The sequence below is a fragment of the Artemia franciscana genome, chromosome 5, assembly GCF_032884065.1.
Source record: "Artemia franciscana chromosome 5, ASM3288406v1, whole genome shotgun sequence".
NCBI classification, from domain to species: domain Eukaryota; kingdom Metazoa; phylum Arthropoda; class Branchiopoda; order Anostraca; family Artemiidae; genus Artemia; species Artemia franciscana.
Window position 1 is genome coordinate 29,304,214 of NC_088867.1, and position 25,501 is coordinate 29,329,714.

Consider the following 25,501-nt stretch of genomic DNA (forward strand, 5'->3'; position numbering starts at 1 on the left):
CCCTTTCAAAGTTTCTATGATAACTCCTTCTATACGAAGTGGCTGCGTCTAAAAAAAAAATAATAATAATAATAAGTAGCATAATTTGTCTACATTGCTCTTTACTTAAGCTGCACTATTGCGCCGCCTATGATTGGATTACAGACTTCTGTCATTAAACAAGAATATGAAGGGAATTTTCACCCCCTGCTGAAAATTTTCATGAAATAACGATTAGAAACTGAACGAAACTCCTCTAAGTCTAAGTCTTAGTTTAGATTATGAGACTGTCTACTACCCTCTTTTAATCACAATAACGGAAATTGTATCTGGTGAATCCATATTTTGATCTTAGCCTGTATAAAATAAGTTAATTAATAGATATAGAGTGATTAACTGACATGATGTATAATATTATTTTTCCCAAACTACAAGTAGCAATATTTTCGCTGTATATTTTCATAGTACTCTGAAAGATTCTAAAAAATAGTCTGCATTTGAGCTATTGGAGTAATTATCCTGTCTAGTCTTACTACTAATAAGAAAGTTAAATTAGGAACAAGGAAGTTACTTTCACTGCTTTCTTGTTTTGTAAACTTATTTAGAAATCAATAAAATTAAAAATGTAAATTTGCAGTGAAATTATCATCGATTATTTTTATAGTACACTTGTTATTATTGACTTACTCAGATAGGAAAAGAAAACTATTGATACCTGACTTGGTGAAGTTCGGGAGTCTTGCTTGTCTTTAGTTTCGTTAGCAGAACACGAACAACAAATATTAGTAGAATAAAGTTTACCTAGAAAATAGGGAAGAAACAACAAACTTAGTATTTACCAGATGTAGTTTAGGCAAAAAAAGAATGATGTCAAGAAAACATGGTTCCCTAATTAAAAGGGAAGTCAACTTACTTACTTTACTTAAATCTCCTACCGGGTGGTACTCGTCGTAGAAAGTGATGTCTACCTTCTCCATCCACTTAGGTCCGTGTCAAACATTTGTGCTTTTCTCTGTCTGATGTTTGCCATCACCAGAATGCCAGACAGGCTATCGGACCATCATTTTTACGTTTGGCCGCGAGGTCACTTTAAGCCGGCTTTCGCAGGGTTAAGTTCAATGACTGTCTTTTCGGGTAAATGTGGAGGCATTTGAAGTAGGTGTCCGAACAATCTTAAGGTACACTTAACTGCTTGGGTCAAAAATATAAGACCGCTTAGTCAGCTATAGCTCCTTCTCGTTCCTTAGGAAGCCAAGCCACTGCAGACCTTCGATCCTTCTCAGGCATATTCAAGATTCTATTGATATCTCTAAAAGATTAGGTCGACAGTACTTATTTACAAACACTTATTATTCCTTGCTTTGGAAATAACTGTACAATTCTTTCATCTAGGGTTAATTACTAGAAACGCCGACCAAAATCATGACTAAATTATACCGTAAGCATTTATTAACGACGGAAAAAGCAAGTCGGTTGTCGTTGGATTAAAATGGCTCACCATGTAGAAATTGCTAAATTTTTCATTGAAATATAAATATACTAACTTGAATTACTAAGTTCAAGTGACACTTGTTCATCATTAGTGGAACCTCCCAGAAAAGAATATTTCAAAAATACACGCCCACTTTAAATTCAAATGTAGCTGAAGTTTGTGGGAGGGAGTATCAACTAATCTCTCTTGATTCCTTGGAATGCTTTTTCACTATGCCTGTAACATTATTGCTACGGGTAAGGGGTGATGATAGGGCCTCGAAAGTGCTACCACGATATTTCTTCAGTTAGGTGGAGGGGGTGGGCAAGTGGTACCAATTGTTGTCTTTCGTTGATATTAAAATTACGATATACTTCATTTTCCTATATAGACACAATGTTGAATAATAATGTTTTTGCGGGGGTATTGTCCTTTACAAAAGTCCTTGAAAAGACCTTTACAAAAGAGATTTATTCAAAGAACTTACTTTGAAAATCAAGGAGCGATACTCCTATATTTAATTCTTTTGATATTTCAGGCCCCCTCCTCGTAAATTTTTGGAGGGAAGATGATTATTTTCAATGCATTGTCTTACAAACATTAACCATGAATGTAAAAAAAGCGACGATTGACGGAGGAAGTAGAAGCTTCTTTTCATGTATAAGAGAGCCTTGGATACAGCTTATAGTTGCAAATGGTAAGTAAAAAGTAACTCTAGTCAATAGAAACCGAAACACTAAAAAGCGAAGTTCTTATTAAAATTTATGTAAAAACGAAATCTCTCATTCATACAGATTCTTAATATAAGAAATGCATTGATTTTGAAGTTGCAATTAAAATCCATTGCAAAATCTAGTGAAACCTGTAAAATGTTCATTATGAGGTCTGAGGCGGCGAAATGTCCCCTCATGTTGCGAAGATATTTTCTATTTTGAATAATTATAATTTATCTTGGAAAGCAAATGCGCTAGACGAGCTTTCTTCCTCGAAGCATTGCTGCATAAAAGTTGGATTTTGATTTAATCATTCGTGTTTTAGGAGACAGTAACCCTCTTCACATTTATGCAACCTTGGGTATGCTATTAAAAACGATCAGAAATTGAGTGTAAATCCAACGAAAGGGAAGAACAACATTAAAACTCAGAACGAATAGAAATTAATCTGTATATTAGTAGGTTTGTCCCCTCTTCTATATCCTGCTCTTTACACTGAAGTTTTATAATGCTTTTAAAATACTTCTTATTCCAAGTAAATGGCCTTTGTATTTGAACAGTCGTGTTTGTGTTTGAATAGTTGGAGAAGTGTGACAAAAAGTAGAGAGCAATGGGCTGAAGAGGGTGAAGCTCCCCTCTTGTAAGAGATAATTTGTGTTCGTTTTAACCTTTAATGTTGCTCTTTATTTTCATTTGATAAACCTTTCTTTTTTAGTATGTGCTTAGGAGTGAATATGTCACCATAAGGCAGTGAGGCTTTTGAAACTCAGAGACGACCTATCATTTCGTGAATAGCTCTAAGGTAATTGACAATCACGGAATTTTCTACTTATAACCATATGATCCAAATCAGACCAAATCAAACTACAAATGGTAGTAAGGCCTTTAAACCGGTAGGCTATTTGTCATTTTGGATAGTAATAAGCTGATTAGTAATCTCATAATTTTTTTTCTATAAAGCATTCTGGCCCTATTCGGGCCATACTTTTTTAGTTTGTGTCTTAAAATGGCAGAAAATCTGAACTCCCATGGGGTACTATCTTAAAAAGGAATTTTTTGCATAGATAGCAAGCATGAGAATTTTTGCAGGGGAATTACGCTGGCAGCTTTACATAGATGACATCCCTTAATTTTGTCAAGAGCATTGTGGCCTTAATGTGTTAAAACATACTTTTCTTGTGGCACCCGATGGTAGAAACATGCACTTGTACGTGAGACGATTGCATTCGTTATTAAACAACGCACTAAAATTTTTGATTTTAGTCGGAATGATACCCTTCTTGAAACTATTACAATGGGGTCACCCCTAAGAATAAAACAAATAAACACTTGCCTGCAACCAGCCTTTTCGAAAAAATACGCAATCTTGTTGCTTTTGCAAATAGGAGCTTAAAACTTCCAGATGAATATGATGAATTTGGAGGGATGTATAACAAACGAGCATAATCGCACAGTTTGTGGGTCTTTTTTTGCATTGAATTATGTGAATTTTTCAGCTGAAATACTTAAAATAAAAACTTAACCTGCTGAATTTGCCTCTTTTGCCTATTTCTAATAAAAGAAACTTAAGTAAACAAAGGCATATTACAAATAGACGAAACAGAGGTAATAGGCTCAAATTAAACTTAAAAGTATATAGGCCTACCTTGTGAATACAGCACATAAAATTAAAGGCATATTTCGGATTTACTTACTAATAAAATGCAAAGCATTGGTCCTTGTAGAAACCAAAAGCAAGGGTGATCGTGGTAGCCCCACCAGCACCTAAGTATAAAATTCAAGTTATTAAAACAAACAACTAAAATTTCCGATCAGAGATTTCAGGATGCTTTCAAAATATTGTTGTTCTGCATTGCTGATTTTTCTTCTTAAATTTGACCTGGGGACGATGAAAAAAATCAAACAGTTTGTGGTAACGAACTGTAAGTAAGGAGCGACCCGGCTCAATAATAACCGAAACTCTAAAAAACGGTATTTTGATACCAATAGATACATAAAAGAATTAGAATTTTATGCTAATTTTAAATATATGAGTTTCATCAAGTTTAGTCTTACCCTTCGAAAGTTAAGAGCCTGAAAAAATTTGTTTAATTTTCGAAAAAAGGGAGAAACTAAGAGTCTTATAATCTTAATGGAAATTGCACCATCAGGATCACCATATTAGAGAATCCTTCTGTAAAGGCTTCAAGCTCCTATCTGGGAAACGTGGAATTTTGTATGTTGTACTCGAAGAGAGATCACGGATGCTTGTTTATTTGTTGTTTTTGTTTTTTGCTTATTATTTGTTTTTTGCTTTTTGTTTTAGGGGTCTTTCTTAAAGAATTGGAACAAAATTTAAACTTCAGCGTAAAGAAGCGAGGTATTGACGAGGGTGAAAACCCCTTCATATACATAGTATTTTCTGTTCGTTTTAAGTTTTAATGTTGCTCCTTACTTTCAGTTGAAAAATCTTGTTTTTTTTATTTAATATCAATAATAGCTATTGGATATCTCGAATTTAGACTAAAATATTGTTGATTATAAATAATTTTGGTTAGACTCGGGAGGACTGATTATAATTAATGCTACTAAGACCTTCGTATTTAATACAACTCGAATATTATGTTAAAAACATAAAGTGATAAACTTAAAAAAAAACTTTTTTAACTGAAAGTAGTTAATGATAATAAAACTTAAAGAGGAAAAAGTTTATATGTGGAGGGCTACTGTCCACTTCAATCCCCAGAATTTTTGGAAACGTTTAAAATTTTTGTACAATTTTTATAATTAATGTTCCAGTCTTTAGACAATGTAATAAAAAACTTAAATTTGGCATCACAATGCGTCGACAGTTAAAGAACTTAAGTATCCGCAAGTACTTAAACAGATAAAATCTGCAGTCAAAAATTCTAAAAAGGTATTGGTAAATAAAGCACTCAGAAAAACCAGTTCGTTATATTTTTCTATTGTCAAATTCGTTTAGGAAAGTATTGGTATAACTTTGAAGTAAATAAGTAACAATAAAATAATTTGAAACAAATTCAATATTTTAAAGCTAAATTTAACTTTCATTTTAAAAAAATAGTCTTTTACTTGATTTTATAATAGTATTAGAATACTAGAGTAAAATTAATTGTCTTAGAAAAGTAGCAGTTATTGTAAGACTCATTGATATTATTGACTAGTGGCGTGTTACTTTCTTTGACGTAACTTACAAGATTTTAATCCAATAGTAAGTAAAAGTAAAATCAAATAAACAAAAAGCAAATAAAGGGCAGTTTACATATGCTTGTCATCAATACTGATAATGAAAGTCGTGGTTTGAATTCAAATGAAAATAGATGTCCATCGAATGAAAATAGATGTATTTTTCAATAAAAAATACCCACATAAATGTATTTTTAATGGATATACCTCAACAAAGGTGTTTGTCAAAATATGCAGGGAAGTAAATGATTCTAGGGGTGGTGGGATGGTTAAATCAAAGGCCTTGAGTCTACCCATCTTCCCAACTAGACCCACTGAAGACAAATTTACTTTTAATAAATTCGTAATTAGTTTAAGAAACACATTCAATTCGTTTCGTAGAAAAATACGAATAAGGAAAAGAAAGAGAAAAATATTACTGAGCTGCCAAAATTTTGAGTTTGCTTTTTTAAAGTCTAGTTGGGACAAAAAAAAGTAAAATAAAAAGAAACAAGCATTTCACTTAAAATAAAGTAAAAGTCTTTGGAATATCTAAGGAGGCACATAAACGGTATCAAGTGTGTGAAGATACGGAAAGACGGATTTTTCAACAATAAGATTATTTAGTAATGAAAAGCACTGAAGACCCTTAGAAAAGGGGAATAATACATGTACCTTTCAAGCACTAGCTCAAAAACAGTAAATGTGGATAAAAAAAAGACTATAAGACTAAAAGAGTAGGAGGGGGAATGGCAAAGGTTGCAGCAATTTTACTGACACAAAAAAAAAAGAATTAAATGGAATAGAAAAACTAATCTAATAGCCTCAGAGTGTAAAAAATGTAGTAGATATCGAAAAGTGGCTGTTACTGAAACAGTATGGAATAGAAACTTAAAACGTTGAGTGAACATTTCGACTCAATAAATAAGGGCAGAAAAAAAATATTATGTCTGTTTCAGCTACCGGAAAAAAGTCTTTTGTTTTTTGTTTATTTAAATTTAGATAACAATTTTCTTGGGAAGGTGATTGCTGCTTGAAAATATACTTAACCATACCATCTAGATGGCAGTCATTAAGCTCGGCCAGGAAAGGATGTTTAAGAGACATTTAGAAAACATTTTCTCTTTTTACATACTGGTTCACATTCATCAAAAAAACTAATTCCTGAAAAATTCATATAGGATCGCTAAATCTTGCTTATAATTAATAGCCTAAAACTTCATAAAACCAAAGAAAAATTTATTAAAATGAAATGAGGACGTTTTATCAAGGAACCAAGCAAGAAACCAATGACTTTCCTTTAACAAATCATGTAAATCTTCAAATGTCACTTCATTGTTATTTTGATGTATTTGTGTCGTTACTTGTCCTTTAATATTTCAGAAAATTGGGTGTGCCTAAATTGTTGGTCTTCCCTTGAACAAAATAACTGTGAAAGATGAAATTGTTGTTGAGTAAGACAGAACAGTGCCTAGGAATTTAAAAACTTTAAACTTTTAGATGGCGCTAGAAACAAAAATGAGGAGCAGCCGTTAATCTGTTTTGTAGAAATAAAATAAGTTAGGTACGTCAAAATTCCGACAGAATTTGACAAAAAAAAATCCAAAATGAAAGGGAAAATACAATTACTCAGACAACTTAAAAGAAAAGCTTAATTTAAAAAATTCAAAAAAAAAGTCGTTTTAGGTTGTAATTCTTGAGAAAAAAAATGTCGATTCAGAAACTATTTACAGTTGCTGAATGACCGGTGGAATTTTAACTATATTAACCATTTTATAAATTTATTTTATTTTTTCTCAATTCTTTTTTTTGTCTCTGACCATAAATGTTGATTATAGGACTTGGTAAATATGAATCTGAATCTAAAACGAAGTCTCAGTTTTGAACAAACTTTGTGCAAGAGCTGATTTTTTTTTTTTTTTTTTTTTTTTTTTTTTTTTTTTTTTTTTTTTTATTTGATAAACAAGAATCATCGAACACTTACTGACCTAAGAGAAAAAGCTTCATATTCCGGGAGAACCAAAATATTTATGATCTTCTGCTATTTAGCTTTTATTTCCTTTCTTTGAAATAGTCTTTATGGGATCCAGCATGACACTCGGATATTTAAAATCAAAAAGATTTAGTTTTGAAGTGATCAAAACCCCTCTAGAGAGCAAAATCTCCTACGAGCAAAATTCTCTTTGTCCGATCAGTTGTTTTCACTATTAGTAAAGGCAAAAAAGACTATTTAATGAAGTGGACTACAGAACCTTGGACCGGGTAGAGGTTTTATGAAAAACGTCTTAAATATAAAGTTGTTAGTCAAAGAATACTTTTATATCCTGTTATGCAGTCGATTTTAATGTGTTTATGCTTATTTACTTTTTTTTCAGAAAAGAAGCATTGAAGAGCAAATGCTGAAAGCCCTACTACTGCATAGTTAGCAATTTGTTTATTCGAAATAATGTAATACAAAATTATATCTGATGACAATCCCCTGAACATTATCAATACCTTTAGGGGTTCTCGATGTAGGGATATAGCTATTTGGGTCCTATAATCGTCGTCTCCGAGTAGGATTGAGTCTGCAAGTTTTCAAATACGGCATATGGATGCCCTTAAAAATGTTCATTAATTTATTTGTGTTTAGAAAAAATGTCATCTGTATTATTAAAAATAAATATATAATCAATCACTTGGCTTGTGTGTCATCTTTTCACACAGTATTGGTCTTTGGTGCATTTGTTAAGCTATGTCCTTGCACAGAGTCTAAAAAGTCTGCTAACCTGATTTTTATTAGTCTGACTTTAACAAAAACTGGTGTTACAAAGTCTTTGATTACTTAATGATATTAACTATAAGTAAAATCTAAAGGCATTTACAAAATTATTCGTAAAACTGCCCTGGTAGAGAAATACTTACGTTACTCCTTCGCCTTCATAAATCATGCACATCATCCACATTAAAATCAACGGGACTGGAAGTATCCAACCAAGAAGAATATAAACTTTGGCGAGTTTTGCTACTCGGAAAACATGAACTAGAAAAAAATATATCAAACTAAGAATAAGGATAAAGAACCTGTAGAGTCGTTGATGGTTCACAGGGCGTGAAATTGACATTTCAATTACTGTTTTTTTTTTGGGACGGGTAGTAAGCCTGTCACTAAACTTGGCTTATTAGGCTAATTTCAAATATATAGGTTTCATTGAATTTGGTTTTCAAACAGTTCGTGGTAACGAACTGTAGTAAGGAGCGACCCGGCTCAATAGTAACCAAAACTCTAAAAAATTGAATTTTGATATCAATAGCTACATCAAAAGAATCGCATTTTAATGCTGATTTTAAATATATAAGTTTCATCAAGTTTAGTCTTACCGATCAAAAGTTACGAGCCTGAGAAAATTTGCCTTATTTAGGAAAATAGGGGGAAACACCCCCTAAAAGTCGTAGGATCTTAACAAAAATGACACCATCAGATTCAGCGTATCAGAGAACCATACTGTCGAAGTTTCAAGCTCCTGTCTACAAAAATGTGGAATTTTGTATTTTTTGCCAGAACACAAATCACGGGTGCGTGTTTATTTGTTTGTTTTTTTGTTTTTTTTTTTTTTCTTTTCCCCAGGGATCATCGTATCGACCAAGTGGTCCTATAATGTCGCAAGAGGGCTCATTCTAACGGAAATGAAAAGTTCTAGTGTCCTTTTTAAGTGACCAAAAAAATTGGAGGGCATCTAGGCCCCCTCCCACGCTCATTTTTTTCCCAAAGTCAACGGATCAAAATTTTGAGATAGCCATTTTGTTCATCATAGTCGAAAACCATAATAACTATGTCTTTGGGGACGACTCACTCCCCCACAATCCCTGGGGGAGGGGCTGCAAGTTAAAAACTTTGACCATTGTTTACATATAGTAATGGTTATTGGGAAGTGTACAGACGTTTTCAGGGGGATTTTATTTTGTTTGGGGGTGGGGCTGAGGAGAGGGGGCTATGTTGGAGGATCTTTCTTTGGAGGAATCTGTCATGGGGGAAGAAAAATTCAATGACAAGGGCGCAGGATTCTCTAGCATTACTATAAGAAAACAATGAAAAATAAACATGAAAACGTTTTTTCAAATGAAAGGAAGAAGTAGCATTGAAACTTAAAACGAACAGAGATTATTACGCATATGAGGGGTTCTAAAAATACTTTAGCATAAAGAGCGAGGTATTTAGGAGGAGATAAATACCTTGCTCTTTATGCTAAAGTATTTTTAGTAATTTCAACTATTTATTCTACGGCCTTTCTGATTCAGGGGTCATTCTTAAAGAATTGGGACAAAACTTACGATTTAGTGTAAAGAGCGTGGTATTAACGAGGGTACAAACCCCCTCGTATACATAATAAAAACATAAGGTTATGAAAGTTTGTTACGTAAGTTAATTCTTAAGTTACGTATATTTTTACTAATAAAAACGTTCGTTAAAAATTAAAAGTTCTAGTTGCCTTTTTAAGTAACCGAAAAATTGGAGGGCAACTAGGCCTCCTTCTCCACCCCTTATTTCTCAAAATCGTCTGATCAAAACTAAGAGAAAGCCATTTAGCCAAAAAAAGAATTAATATACAAATTTCATTTTAATAATTTATGTGCGGAGAGCCAAAACCAAACATGCATTAATTCAAAAACATTCAGAAATTAAATAAAAAAAAAAACATTTTTTTTAGCTGAAAGTAAGGAGCGACATTAAAACTTAAAACGAACAGAAATTACTCCGTATATGAAATGAGTTGTCCCCTCCGCAATCCCTCGCTCTTTACGCTAAAGTTTGACTCTGCCATAATTCTACTTTTTAAAACAATTTAAAGCTTTAGCGTAAAGAGCGAGGGATTGCGGAGGGGACAACTCATTTCATATACGGAGTAATTTCTGTTCGTTTTAAGTTTTAATATCGCTCCTTACTTTCAGCTAAAAAAATTGTTTTTTTTTTTATTTAATACTTATTCAAGGCTACGAGTCTGATAATATTTGCCTTATTTTTGAAAAAAGGAGGAAACACCCCCTAAAAGCCATAAAACCTCAATAAAAATTATACAATTAGGTTCAGCGTATCATAAAACCCTATAGTAGAGGCTTCAAGCTCCTATCTGCAAAAAAAATTTAAATTTTGTATTTTTTTACCAAAAGAAAGATCACGGATGCGTGTTGATTAGGTTTTTTTCCCAGGGTTGATCGTATCGTCAAAGTAGTCCTAGAAGATCATGAGAAGGCTCATCCAAACGGAAATTAGAAATTCTTGTGCCCTTTCTCAGTAACCAAAAAGATTGGAGGGCAGCTAGGCCCCCTCCCCCGCCCCTTTTTTCCAAAATCCCTAGATCAAAATTTTAAGATGGCCATTTTGCTCATCATAGTTCAAAGGCCCAGTAACTATACCTTTGGATATAGCATAGCCCCCACCCATAGCCCCATTGGAGAAGTCTTTAAGTTACAAGATTTGTCCATTGTGTACGCATAGTATTAGCTATTGGAAAGTATGAATACGTTTTCGGGCAGGGGGGGCGACTTATGTGCTGGGTGTTTTTTCCACGGAGAAATTTTCCATGAGGAGTAAAGTTTCCAGGGGGTTACCTTGTCAGGGGAAATTATACACTGGGGGATTTGTCAGAATTCCTATACAAAATTCTTTAATATGTATTTGATTTCTCTTTTCCGTCTCAATTTGACGAGTAATGTTGTTAAGGATAATTGTCCAGGGTAAATTTTCACCGGAATTGAGTTGTCTAGAGGATATTTCCATAGGAGAGGGATTTAACCCGTGGAGGTGGGGCCAGATTTCCTGGTAAAAAACATTACCAGAATATAAATAAAAAAACAAGTTTTTTCAACTGAAAGTAAGGAGCAATGTTAAAACTTAAAACAAACTGAAATTTATGCATATATGCAGGGGGTTGCCCTCTTCCTCAACACCACACTCTTCATGCTAAAAATTTGAGTTTTGTCCAAATTCCTTAAGAATGACTGCTTAAACACAAGGGTTGTTTAATTAGAACATAAGAAGCTATAAGTACTAAAAATTTTTAGTGTAAAGAACAAGGTGTCGAGGAGAGGGTAGCCTCCTTCATATACGTAATAATTTCTGTTTGTTTTAAGTTTTAATGTTGTTCCTTAATTTCAGTTTAAAAAACTTTTTTTTTATTTAATCAAGCTAAGGAGTGTGACTGAAATATACAGAAAACCGAAGAATTGAAATGAAAGAAATATGTTTATATGAAGAGAAAGGGATAGTTAGAGAAGGGGAAATTCCCCAAAGCCCTTGGGGCAAAGACTCTAAATTATTTGAGTTTCCCATTGCTAGCATATAAGCTGTTCTATGAAAGGGGTGACGTAAAAACTTTGGAGAAGGCTCATTCAGTTGGTAGTTGAAAGTTTTAGTGCCCTTTTTTAAGTCAAAAGTGGCCAGAGGACAACCAGTCTCCCAAGCGCTTTTTCCCAAATGTATCAGATTGATATTTTGAGATAAAAATTTTATTAAGAATAGCGCAAAGGTCAAATAACTATGTATCTAGGGTCAAGACTTCCCCTTACTCTCTGAGGAAAGGGTTACAAATTATACAAGTTGCCCATTGTTAACATATGTGAATTTTTATTAGAAAAGAGGGCATATTTGATCTTGGGTTTCCAAAAAGGCTTTGGGTACTAAGGTGACACTTTAAGGAAACGTTGAGAGGGACCCTGAACATAATCAAAACGTACTATGCTTGCTGGTTCTAAACAAGGAAATATCAGCAATATCTAAAGAACAACAGAGGGCATTAAGTTAAAGTGTCAATGCATGTCGGGGAGAAGTTGATCGGATCCATTTGGAGAAAAAGGGGGGTTGGTTGGTTGCCTTCTGATCACTTTTTGCTCTTAAAAAAGAAACTAGAACTTTGGAGTTCAAATCGAATGAGTCTCCTCCAGACTCTATATGACGATCCCTTCCATAATAACCTTATAAGTTAATAATAGGTAAATTTCTAAACTCATATCTCTTGCCCTCAAATTGTGGGGGGGGATGTCAACCTTAGAAGCCTAGTATTCGACCATTCGGCTATATCAAAATTTTGATAAGATGCATTTGGGGAAACAGGGCGTGGGCTACTTGCCTTCCAATCATGTTTGACCCTTGAAAAGGGCAGTAGAACTTTGGATTTCCATTTTTGAAGATACAGAATCAAACATGTACTGTTTTCTTAGTAGAAAAAACACTAATGTGTTAAAAATGTGGAGCTTGCATAATTTATAGCTCTTTTCAGGGCTGTCGGGGGTTTGTCGACCCCTAAATTATAGTTATTTGAGTTTGGATTATTTTAGACCAAATAGCTATCTACAATTTTTGATCAGATGTATTTGGGAAAGAAGAGTGTAAATGTGGGGGGAGATGCTGGTTATACTTCTAATCACTTCTGAATTTTAAAAAGGACACTGGAACTTTCGATTTCAACTCACCGACGCCCTGTGCGCCTCCGGAGGCACTGAAGGAACTAGGGCCTAAGGTAAGGAGCTCTCTCCAAAGATTATGCGACCACCCCTTTCATAAAAACCTTATACGTTAACAATAAGGCAACTAGCAGAACTTACAGCCCTTCCTCCGGTCACTGGGGGGTTTTTCAACCCTGGAGATATAGTTATTTTGGCGTATGACTATATTAATAAAAGGCCTATATCAATTTTTTATTGGCTCCATTTGGGGGAAAAGGATACAAGGGGGGACTGCTGCCCTCCGATTGCTTTTGACTTTAAAAAGAGAACTAGAACTTTCAATTTCCAATCAAATGAGTCTTCTCCAAATTTTTATACGATTAATCCTTCCCTAAAAAAAGATGTATATATATATATATATATATATATATATATATATATATATATATATATATGTATATATATATATATATATATATATATATATATATATATATATATATATATATATATATATATATATATATATATATATATATATATATATATATATATAAATTAGCTGTTGGGGTGTTGGGGTGGCGCTTCGCGCCACCCCAACACCTGGTTGGTGGGGGCGCTTCGCGCCACCCAAGCCATCCCGCGCGCGTAAGTCGTTACGCGCCATATTAGTTACGCACCATTGTAGTTGTGTCCCTGTGCTCCCACCTGTGAATCTATATATATATATATATATATATATATATATATATATATATATATATATATATATATATATATATATATATATATATATATATATATATATATATATATATATATATATATATATATATATATATATATATATATATATATATATATATATATATATATATATATATATATATATATATATATATATATATATATATATATATATATATATATATATATATATATATATATATATATATATATGTTTTTAACTACGTAAAACTTGCAAATATACATACCTCATTATTCTAATGATTGCCCTTGAGCTTTGTTGATGGTGATTGCTAATCGAACATTCCCTATGTCCCCGTCGTCATTTATATATCCCCCTGTGCCCCCCGGCGTCCCCGTTGTAGTTGTGTCCCTGTGTCCCGGTCGTCATTTATATTCCCTGTGTCCCGGTCGTCATTTATGTCCCGGTGTCCCAGTCTGTAATTTCTCTTTGAGTGTCGCGGTCGTCATTTATATTCCCTGTGTTCCGGTGTCCCGGTCGTCATTTTTGTCCCGGTCGTCATTTGTGTCCCGGTGTCTCGGTCTGTAATTTCTCTTTGACTGTCCCGGTCGTCATTTATATTCCCTGTGTCCCGGTCGTCATTTGTGTCCCGGTGCTTTGTTGATGGTTATTGCCAATCGAACATTCCTTGTGTCCCGGTCGCTTTCTCTTTGAGTGTTCCGGTCGTCATTTATATTCCCTATGTCCCGGTGTCCCGGTCATCATTTGTGCCCCGATGTCCCGGTCTGTAATTTCGTCAGTCGACAAACATGACGTCAGTCGATACACAAACATGACGTCACTCGACAGACACACGGACAACTTATTTTTATATATATAGATATATATATATATATACCCAGGGGAATGCATTTGGGGAAAGGGAGCGTGGGGGTTCTGGCTGCCCTTTAATAAGAATGGGTTCTAACAAAGGACACTTGAACTTTTGATTTCCAATCGAATGGGATCCCTCCAAAGTTTATGCGATCACCCCTTCCACAAAAACTTTTATGTGAAAATAATGGGTAACTTGCATAATTTACGCCCCTTGCCCCAGGGGCTGAGGAAGGTTTCCATTTGGACTATTTGAGCGAAGTAGCATCTCAAAATTTTACCTGATCTATCCTAGGAAAATAGGTTGTGGGGGGGGTTGTCCTCCGATCACTTTTCACTCTTTAAAAGAGATATCCGATAAAATCAAATGCAATAAAATACTTTATGTTACAATGTGCAACTAGCATTACTCACCTTTCCTCAGGAGCTAGAGGGAGGGGGCAGTCAACCCGGAGACATTGAAGTTTGGTCTTTGGAATTATTTGAACAAAATGGTTAATTTCAAAACTTCGATCCGATGCATTTGTGGAAAAGGGGTAGGGGGGCACTGGTTGTCATCTGGTCAAACTAAAACTTTCGAGTTCCAATGGAGTTAGCCCCCCTTCAAAGTTAATGCGACCACCACACCCCATAAACATTACTTCTGGTTGAAGAAGAAATACATAATAATAAAATATTGTAACCTCATGGCTCTTTAAACGGTAGCGTTGTAGCGTTGCCTATGATCGTTTACAAATATGTAAATACTTTAAAACATTGCATATAAATGAAATTAGAGAAATACTCCTATTTTATATTGTTGAAAATAAAGCTCCAGGTAGTGCTTACAGCCCCCCATCCCCCCAGGAAATTTCTTGACGAGGCCCATGACGAGGCCTCATCTTTGCCACCTCTGTGCCAGTAGGAGTGAAAATGTAATGTTTTATGCCACATATAAAACCATACAATGTTTATTTCCCCTCCTTCCTTGCCAGGGTTCATAATTTGAGGGACAGTAGTTCACTGGTTATTCTCGTTATCTCAATTTGTCTTAAAGCTTATGCTTTAGGTGATTTCTCTTTCATTCTAGGAGAACAGGGTTCTCTCCCATATAATACTTTTTGTGGTATCTATGGTAAGCTGCTGTTCTCAAACTCCGTACAGGTTGTCATGGAGAAGCACCGTTCTAAGCTTCTGAAGGATCTAGAACAGGAAGAACTATATATAAGTATACAGGTAAATCACAAAAAGAATAATTCAAAGAGCATCCCGAGCTTTAAGAGCATTACAGCCTACGTGACTGAGCTTTAACATAGACACTTTTTTCTTTCCCTCGTTGGAGTATGGCATTCCTTTTATGGACGTAATACGACAGAAATAATCCTCTAATTATGCAACTGTTTTTGTTCAGGAATCGAAGAACATATTAAATGAGGTTATTTTTCATCGTTTTTCATAAGGTGGTGCATAGTTTTCAGCTTGACTCAGTCGGGATTTTTCTACTTTCTTTTCTTTCTATTGATCATGTTTATATTCATAACTGTGGAGAACACTTGTTAGTATGGAAAACGTATTCCTAGTTAGATCCAATAACTTAGGGACAAAGGAATGTAAAAAAAAAACAAAAAAACAATGAGTCAGGACAGAAATGGACAGAAAATGTTAGAATTGTAGTATTAATAGACTTAAAATCCTATTTCTCTAAAAAAGAGAAAAGTGAAGAGAGAGAATACTTTTAAGTTTACCTTCTTCAATAAAATGTGTTAACTGAGTCGTCGATACGAGTTTCTTAGATGTATCTAAGACATTCAATGCAATAATTTTGTCGACACTTGGAAAAAAAAGTTTGTTGATATTGGATAGTATCCTAGAGACAAGTGTTTGGCAAATGATCCTGAAAGACGTATCTTTCACAATTTCCTTGGTAAAAAAAAGTATTAAGGAAGTAAATTGATGCCATGTCGATATGAATAACTGATATACATTGAGATAAAGTGTAGATACAGTTTAGATACATTAAACTTATATACAGTTATATGAATCAGTTGACATTTTTCAAGAAAATAAATGATGTAAGACATTTACATCGATATTCAGAAGTTTCTAGAGTTAAAACAAAAGCATGCAAGGGTTCCAAATAACACAAAAAGGCCATTTAAAAAGAGGCTTTGTAGAGACTTTTAGTAGATAATTGGAAATTTTGTACGTTTTGAAATAGGATAATGTAAGGATTTTTAATCTGTGGGATTGAAAATGTGTGGCTCCAATTCCCAGCCCCAATACATAAGTTCATACCAATTGATTCATTTCATATTTCTCAACTTATGAAAACCTAGGAGTTATTTAGAAAATGGTCTTAATAGAAATAGTAATTAATGAAAACCATGAAGTATGATTGGCTATCTCAATTAGTATACTTCTGAGGCTTTCGATTTAAAGTCTGAGGCATTTTTATAGCGTATAAGGCCAAATTCAAAAAATAATAAGTAAATATTGCAATACTGATATTGGAGTTTAATCAATATTTGAATTAAAAATATCTGAGGCTTCTGACTATGAATTTGGGACTAATAAGTAGCATCCCCCAGATAGTTTTCAAGATTGCCCTATCCCTGGGTACCACGACAATCCTATCTCTGGATTCCACATTAGCCCTACCCCTGGATTTCTCGACAGGCCTATCCCTGGATTCCTCGACAGACTTATCCCTGGAATCCACGACAACAAGCAGGTGACTGTTACGTCACAGGGAGTGTTTTCTAAGAGATGCGAATGCATTTTACGTAGTAGAGAGAGTTTACATTGGTAGTTATGTCATGAGGTTTGATTACTTTTGGTTGTTAAAATCAGGGCTTTAGCTCTTACGTAATAGGATGTGTTAGTCTCCACTAGTCAAGCAGGGAAGTTTTTTCTAAGACATTTCAAGAAGCTTTTTCTAAGATGTTTTAAAAGATCTCGTGACACTTTTTAAGACATTTCTCTTCAAAACGTTTCAAGACATCCCAAAGGGTTTTTTCAGACATGTCTCTTCAAGACTGTTCAAGTCGTTTCAAGACATCCCAAGACTTTTTCTATGACATTGTTCTTCAAGACCTTTTTTCAAGACGTTTCAAGGTATCCCAAAACCTTTTCTAAGATGTTTTTTCTCCAAGGTGTTTTGTTCATGATTTCTTTAGTTCCTATGTAATAGGGGAATGTTTACTTATGTTAAAAATGGCGCACTCAAACGTGACTTGTTTATGTAGGTCCCTTGGGGAATTCTAGCTTGTAACTAAGGAGGACACACACGTGGGGTGTTACGCGCTGAAGATTTACCCGTGGGTTCTTACATAATACTTTATGAGATTTCATTTTCTTTCAATGTGTTTTTTCTCAGACAACCTTTATTACCTAGAGATTTTTGTCCAAAATTAGGATTCGAAAGGGATTCCCCCTCAATGGAACGGATCACCTTCCAGTTGGACTATAAAAGCCTATCTAATATGTTGATTCGGCTAATACACTCTGCATAAAAACCTATTGCACGCAATGAGAATCTTCTGTTTGCGCATACTAGAATGATTAATGAATTACGTGTTCCCATAAGGCTGCTATAAGTAACACGCAGAGGGGAAAATCGATTACTAGAAGTTGCTTATGTCTGCTTATAGAAGCCTGCCGCGTTCCGCTTCTATACTAGCTGGTGCCATGCTTCGCAACCTGGTACCAGCTAGTATATCTATATATATAAAAATAAGTTGTCTGTCTGTGTGTCTGTCTGTCAGGTGACGTCATGTTTCTGTGTCGACTGACGTCATGAAGCTAGTTGTCGTCATTTTTGCTATGACGATGACGTCATTAAAGATATTTAAGACATATATGTTCACGTAGAAATCTATTAATGTTTAAGTTTAAAATGACTGATGAACTTACAATGGCAAAAGCCGATGAAGATGCTCAAAGAGTCTATGCCAAAAAACTTGCTGCTGATAGAGAAAGTCAGAAAAGAAAGCGTGCCGAGGAATCAAAAGAACAGCAAGGAAACAGGCTTGAGGCTAAAGAACGCAAAACCGCGCAGTTAGATGAAGATCCACCTGGACAGCGAGAGTCAAAACGTATCAAAACTGAAAATGATAGCGATGAAGATTGGGTTTTGGATTTTGACGTGGATAAGGTCATCAATGCCTACCAGATTTTAGTTAAAAAAACAAAGGTTCGGCGATATGTATTTCATAGTGAAGCTGAAAAATAAAGAAGAAAAAGAAAACTGAAAAAAGAAAAAATGTAAAAAACTAAAAAATACTAAAAAGAAAAAACACTCTTCACAGGGAATCGTCGATTAGCAATCGCCATCAACAAAGCTCAAGGGCAATCATTAGAATCATGAGGTATAGATTTGAATACGGATTGTTTTCCCATGGACCATTATATGTTGCATGTTCAAGAGTCGTTAAACCTGACATTCTATTTATATGCACAGACAATGGGACAGCAAAGAATGTTGTATATTCGCAAGTTTTACGTAGTTAAAAACATATATATATATATATATATATATATATATATATATATATATATATATATATATATATATATATATATATATATATATATTCACAGGTGGGGCATAGGGACACAACTACAATGGCGCGTAACTAATATGGCACGTAACGACTTACGCGCGCGGGGGGGGGGGGTTGGGGGGCGCGAAGCACCCCACCAACTAGGTGTTGGAGTGGCCAACAGCTAGTATCTATATATATAAAAATAAGTTGTCTGTCTGTCTGTGGATCAGGTGACGTCATTTTTGTGTGTCGACTGACGAAATTACAGACCGGGACATCGGGACACAAATGACGACCGGGACACCGGGACATAGGGAATACTAGGTGTTGGGGTGGCGCGAAGCGCCACCCCAACAGCTAGTATATATATATATATATATATATATATATATATATATATATATATATATATATATATATATATATAGAAGTTGTCTGTGTGTGTGTGTGTCGAGTGACGTCATGTTTGTGTGTCGACTGACGTCATGTTTATCGACTGACGTCATTATAAGGATTGAGCTGTATGCGTCATGAAGTTGTTTGTTGACTGACGTCATGTTTGTCAACTGATGAAATTACATACCGAGATGACGACCGGGATGACGGGATGACGACACAAATGACGACCAGGACACAGGGAATATAAATGACGACCGGGAACCTCAAAGAGAAATTACCGACTGGGACACCCGGACACAAATCACGACCGGGACACAGGGAATATAAATGACGACCGGGACACAGGGACAAAACTACAACGGGGACGCCGGGGGCACAGGCGGGATATATAAATGACGACCGGGACACAGGGATTGTTCGAATAGAAATTACAGACCGGGACACCGGGACACAAATGACGACCAGGACACCGGAACACAGGGAATATAAATGACGACCGGGACACTCAAAGAGAAATTACAAACTGGGACACCGGGACAAAAATGACGACCGGGAAACAGGGAATATAAATGACGACCGGGACACAGGGACCCATCTTTAGAATAATGAGGTATAGATCTGAATACGGATTGTTTGTCCCATGGACAATTATATGATGCATGTTCAAGAGTCAGTAAACCTGACAATCTATTTATATGCAACATATATATATATATATATATATATATATATATATATATATATATATATATATATATATATATATATATATATATATATATATATATATATATATATATATATATATATATATACTAACTGTTGGGGTGGCGCCAAGCGCCACCCCAACACCTAGTTGGTGGGGCGCTTCGCGCCCCCCCAAGCCCCCCCGCGCGCGTAAGTCGTTACACGCCATATTAGTTACGCGCCATTGTAGTTGTGTCCCTGTGTCCCACCTGTGAATAGAGATAGATATAAGCATATGTTTTTAACTACGTAAAACATGCTAATATACAACATTCTTCGCTGTCCCATTGTCTGTGCATATAAATAGATTGTCAGGTTTACTGACTCTTGAACATGCAACATATAATTGTCCATGGGAAAAACAATCCGTATTCAGATCTATACCTCATTATTCTAATGATGTGTCCCTGTGTCCCGGTCGTCATTTACATTCCCTGTGTCCCGGTCGTCATTTGTGTCCCGGTGTCCCAGTTTGTAATTTCTCTTTGAGTGTCCCGGTCGTCATTTATATTCCCTGTGTCCCGGTCGTCATTTGTATCCCGGTGTCCCGGTCTGTAATTTCTATTCGAACAATCCCTGGGTCCCGGTCGTCATTTATATATCCCGCCTGTGCCCCCGGCGTCCCCTCATTTTACAATTAAACACTTTTCCGTGAACGCATGTCTTAAATACTATTAATGACGTCACCGTCATAGCAAAAATGGCGACAACTAATTTCATGACGTCAGTCAACACAGAAACATGACGTCACCTGATCCACAGACAGACAGACAGACAACTTATTTTTATATATATATATATATATATATATATATATATATATATATATATATATATATATATATATATATATATATATCTATTCACAGGTGGGACACAGGGACACAACTACAATGGCGCGTAACTAATATGGCACGTAACAACTTACGCGCGCGGGGGGGCTTGGGGGGCGCGAAGCACCCCACCAACTAGGTGTTGGGGTGGCCAACAGCTAGTATCTATATATATAAAAATAAGTTGTCTGTCTGTCTGTGGATCAGGTGACGTCATGTTTGTGTGTCGACTGACGAAATTACAGACCGGGACATCGGGAATATAAATGACGACCGGGACACTCAAAGAGAAAGCGACCGGGACACAAGGAATGTTCCATTAGCAATCACCATCAACAAAGCACCGGGACACAAATGACGACCGGGACACAGGGAATATAAATGACGACCAGGACATAAGTAAAAAAAAATAAAAAAAAATAAAAAAAGGTAAAAACTACAAAAAACTAAAAAGAAAAAAACAACTAAAAACTAATAAAAAAAACTAAAAAAGCTAAAAAACTGAAAAATTAAAAAAGAAAAAAAAAGAAAAAAAGGAAAAAAACTGAAAAATAAAGGAGAAATACAAAACAAAACTAAAAAGGTAAAAACTAAAAAAAAAAACTAAAAAGAAAAAAAGAAAAAAAAGTAAAAACAAAAAAAACTAAAAAAAAGGGGAAAACACAAAAATTTATTTCATCATATACCAATTCAAAAACGAATGTATATACAGACCGGGACACCGGGACACAAATGACGACCGGGACACCGGGACAAAAAGGAATATAAATGACGACCGGGACACTCAAAGAGAAATTACAGACTGGGACACCGGGACACAAATGACGACCGGGACACAGGGAATATAAATGACGACCGGGACACAGGGACACAACTACAACAGGGACGCCGGGGGGCACAGGGGGATATATAAATGACGACGGCGACACATGGAATGGTCGATTAACAATCACCATCAACAACGCTCAAGGGCAATCATTAGAATCATGAGGTATAGATCTGAATACGGATTGTTTTCCCATGGACAATTATATGTTGCATGTGCAAGAGTCGGTAAACCTGACAATCTATTTATATGCACAGACAATAGGACAGCGAAGAATGTTGCATATTCGCAAGTTTTACGTAGTTAAAAACATATATATATATATATATATATATATATATATATATATATATATATATATATATATATATATATATATATATATATATATATATATATATATTCACAGGTGGGACACAGGGACACAACTACAATGGCGCGTAACGACTTACGCGCGCGGGGGGGGCGGGCTTGTTGTGGCGTGAAGCGCCAACCCAACAGCTAGTATATATATATATACATTTTATATATATATATATATATATATATATATATATATATATATATATATATATATATATATATATATATATATAATGTATATATAAGCCTGTCGTGTGCCGCTTGCCAGTATATATCTATCTATATAAAAATAAGTTGTCTGTCTGTGGATGGATGGATGGATGGATCAGGTGACGTCACCTGAAAAAACTGGATCAGGTGACGTCAAAACTGAAAAAACTAAAAAAAGGCAAAAACTACAAAAAAACCTAAAAACTAATAAAAAAAATAAAAAAGCTAAAAAACTAAAAAAACTATAAAGGTAAAAACCAATAAAAAACTAAAAAAAAAACTGAAAAAACTAAAAAAAGGCAAAAACTACAAAAAAAACTAAAAACTAATAAAAAAAGTAAAAAAGCTAAAAAACTAAAAAAACTAAAAAAACTAAAAAAAGGTAAAAAACTAAAAAAAATAAAAAATAAAAAAAACTAAAAAAAAGGAAAAAACTGAAAAATAAGCTAAAATAAAGGTAAAAACCAATAAAAAACTAAAAAGAAAAAAAGGAAAAAACTAATAAATGACGACACTCAAAGAGAAAGCGACCAGGACAAAAGGAATGTTCGATTAGCAATCAACAAAGCACCGGGACACAGGGAGTATAAATAACGACCAGGACATAAGTAAAAAAAAAATACTATCTATATATATAAAAACTGAAAAATAAGCTAACATAAAGGTAAAAACCAATAAAAAACTAAAAAGAAAAAAAGGAAAAAACTAAAAAACTAAAAAAGGTAAAAACTAAAAGAACTAAAAAAGAAAAAAATAAATGACGACACTCCAAGAGAAAGCGACCAGGACAAAAGGAATGTTCGATTAGCAATCAACAAAGCACCGGGACACAGGGAGTATAAATGACTACCAGGACATAAGTAAAAAAAAAAAATTAACAAAACTAAAAAGAAGGTAAAAACTACAAAAAAACTAAAAAGAAAAAAAAAATAAAAACTAATAAAAAAACTAAAAAATCTAAAAATCTAAATAAACTAAAAAAGAAAAAAAAGGGAAAAAAATAAAGGAGAAAAACAAAACTAAAAAACGAATGTATATACAGACCGGTACACCGGGATACAAATGACGACCGGGACACAGGGAATATAAATGACGACCGGGACACAGGGACACAACTACAACGGGGACACCGGGGGAAACAGGGGGATATAAATGACGACCGGGAAAAAAAAACTAAAAAGAAAAAAAAAAGAAAAACTAATAAAAAAACTAAAAAATCTAAAAATCTAAATAAGCTAAAAAAGAAAAAAAAAAGGAAAAAAATAAAGGAGAAAAACAAAACTAAAAAACGAATGTATATACAGACCGGGACACCGGGATACAAATGACGACCGGGACACAGGGAATATAAATGACGACCGGGACACAACTACAACGGGGACACCGGGGGAAACAGGGGGATGTAAATGACGACCGGGACACCGGGACAGGGAATGGTCGATTAGCAATAACCATCAACAAAGCTCAAGGGCAATCATTAGAATCATGAGGTATAGATCTGAATACAGATTGTTTTCCCATGGACCATTATATGTTGCATGTTCAAGAGTCGGTAAACCTGACAATCTATTTATATGCAAAGACAATGGGACAGCAAAGAATGTTGTATATTCGCAAGTTTTACGTAGTTAAAACCATATATATATATCTATCTATATTCACAGGTGGGACATAGGGACACAACTACAATGGCACGTAACTATTATGGCGCGTAACGACTTACGCGCGCGGGGGGGCTTGGGGGGGGGCGCGAAGCGCCCCCACCAACTAGGTGTTGGGGTGGCGCGAAGCGCCACCCCAACAGCTAGTATATATATATATATATATATATATATATATATATATATATATATATATATATATATATATATATATATATATGTATATATAAAACTAAAATACTAATCTAAAATACTAAAAATACTAAAATACCTGCCGCGTTCCGCTTCTATACTAGCTGGTGCCATGCTTCGCAACCTGGTACCAGCTAGTATATATATATATATATATGTATATATAAAACTAAAATACTAATCCAAACGTTTTTCAAAGAAAAGTTAGTTTGTCTAAAAAAAAGTTTACAAATTTTTATTTATAATCATAGTATGAGCAAATTCTAGATATTTAGGAATTCAATTTATTCTTCTTTTTTACCCTACTTGTGTTTCTAAAGCAGGTATGTCTGAGTTTTTTACTTTACTGTGAGTTTCTCCGAAATTCCCTAGTTATTTACATAAGAGACGGTTATTGAAAATAACTTAAAATTTATAATTTCACCTGAAGGGGAAGCTAAGATGTCTTTGCTTTCCTGTTTAGTTATCCCCAGCACCGCCATCAATCATTCCCTTTTCTTAGCAGCTTTTCATTTGTGGGGAACACAAATTGCACTTTTGATAGAAGGTTTCAAACCTCGGTCATGGCTACGTTAATTAACTATACTTCCTTTGACTCATTGCTCAAATTGGGCAGAAAGCCATAAAGATGCACTTGCCTTCTTCGTGGTTCATTAGAAAATCATATAATCAGGCAAACGAGCACAAGGATACACAGGATTAAGCAATTTCTTCTGAAGAAGTAAGCAGAGATTTCTCTCACTAAGACAGAGTTTACCAAAAGGAATATATCTCCTAGTACTTCCAAGGAGAAATATATTTGTTACTAGCTAATTATTTGTAGGGAAGGGATTAAACAATAGGTGGCAATATACCCTTAGAGCTAATTTCATGTGTGCCAACTTGTAGGCGAGTGCTTGAGAAGGGGCGTACAGAACTAAAATCACTCCGAAAATATTAAGATTTCTATGATTTTCCTTACACGTCCTTATAGTTTCTGCACATTTTGCGTCAATCTTTTTAGTATTCCCCCCCCCCCACCCCCTTCAATAAAAAAAAGACAACCTTCACTTGTATCAGAACCAATATTATGAAACAAATTGCGATATGATCAAAGAGTTGCTAATAACAACTTATATCCAGATGAATTTATCAGCCCCCGAAAAGAAATCTGGCTAAATCTTAATTACTAACACATACGTGTATATTTTCATATGATTTGTTTTACATAACAAAAAAACTTGCCTTTGTAAACATACTATCAAACAAGACAAAAAAACAAAATTTTTCTCACGAAAGCAGAGAGTAATGATAAAACTTTACCTTCAAGCAAAAACTTCAACAGTGAGATTACTGAGTGAAAATCTGACTTGGAGGGGTGGAGTAGGAAAATCCACAACTATGTTTATCTTAATATGTTTGGTTCTGAAATATTC

At 34.6% G+C, this 25,501-nt stretch overlaps 1 protein-coding gene across 3 annotated transcripts in view; it reads right to left on the reverse strand.

Moving 5' to 3' along the window:
• LOC136027231 (PDF receptor-like) overlaps positions 1–25,501 on the reverse strand; it is a 214,135-nt gene that overhangs the window by 43,690 nt on the left and 144,944 nt on the right. For all 3 annotated transcript variants that reach the window (XM_065704286.1, XM_065704287.1, XM_065704288.1), the window contains exons 8-10: positions 8,233–8,350; positions 3,858–3,927; positions 695–780 (exon numbers count right to left, since the gene is read on the reverse strand). In XM_065704286.1, coding sequence (XP_065560358.1) covers positions 695–780; positions 3,858–3,927; positions 8,233–8,350 — 274 coding nt within the window. The remainder of the gene's footprint in view (positions 1–694; positions 781–3,857; positions 3,928–8,232; positions 8,351–25,501) is intronic.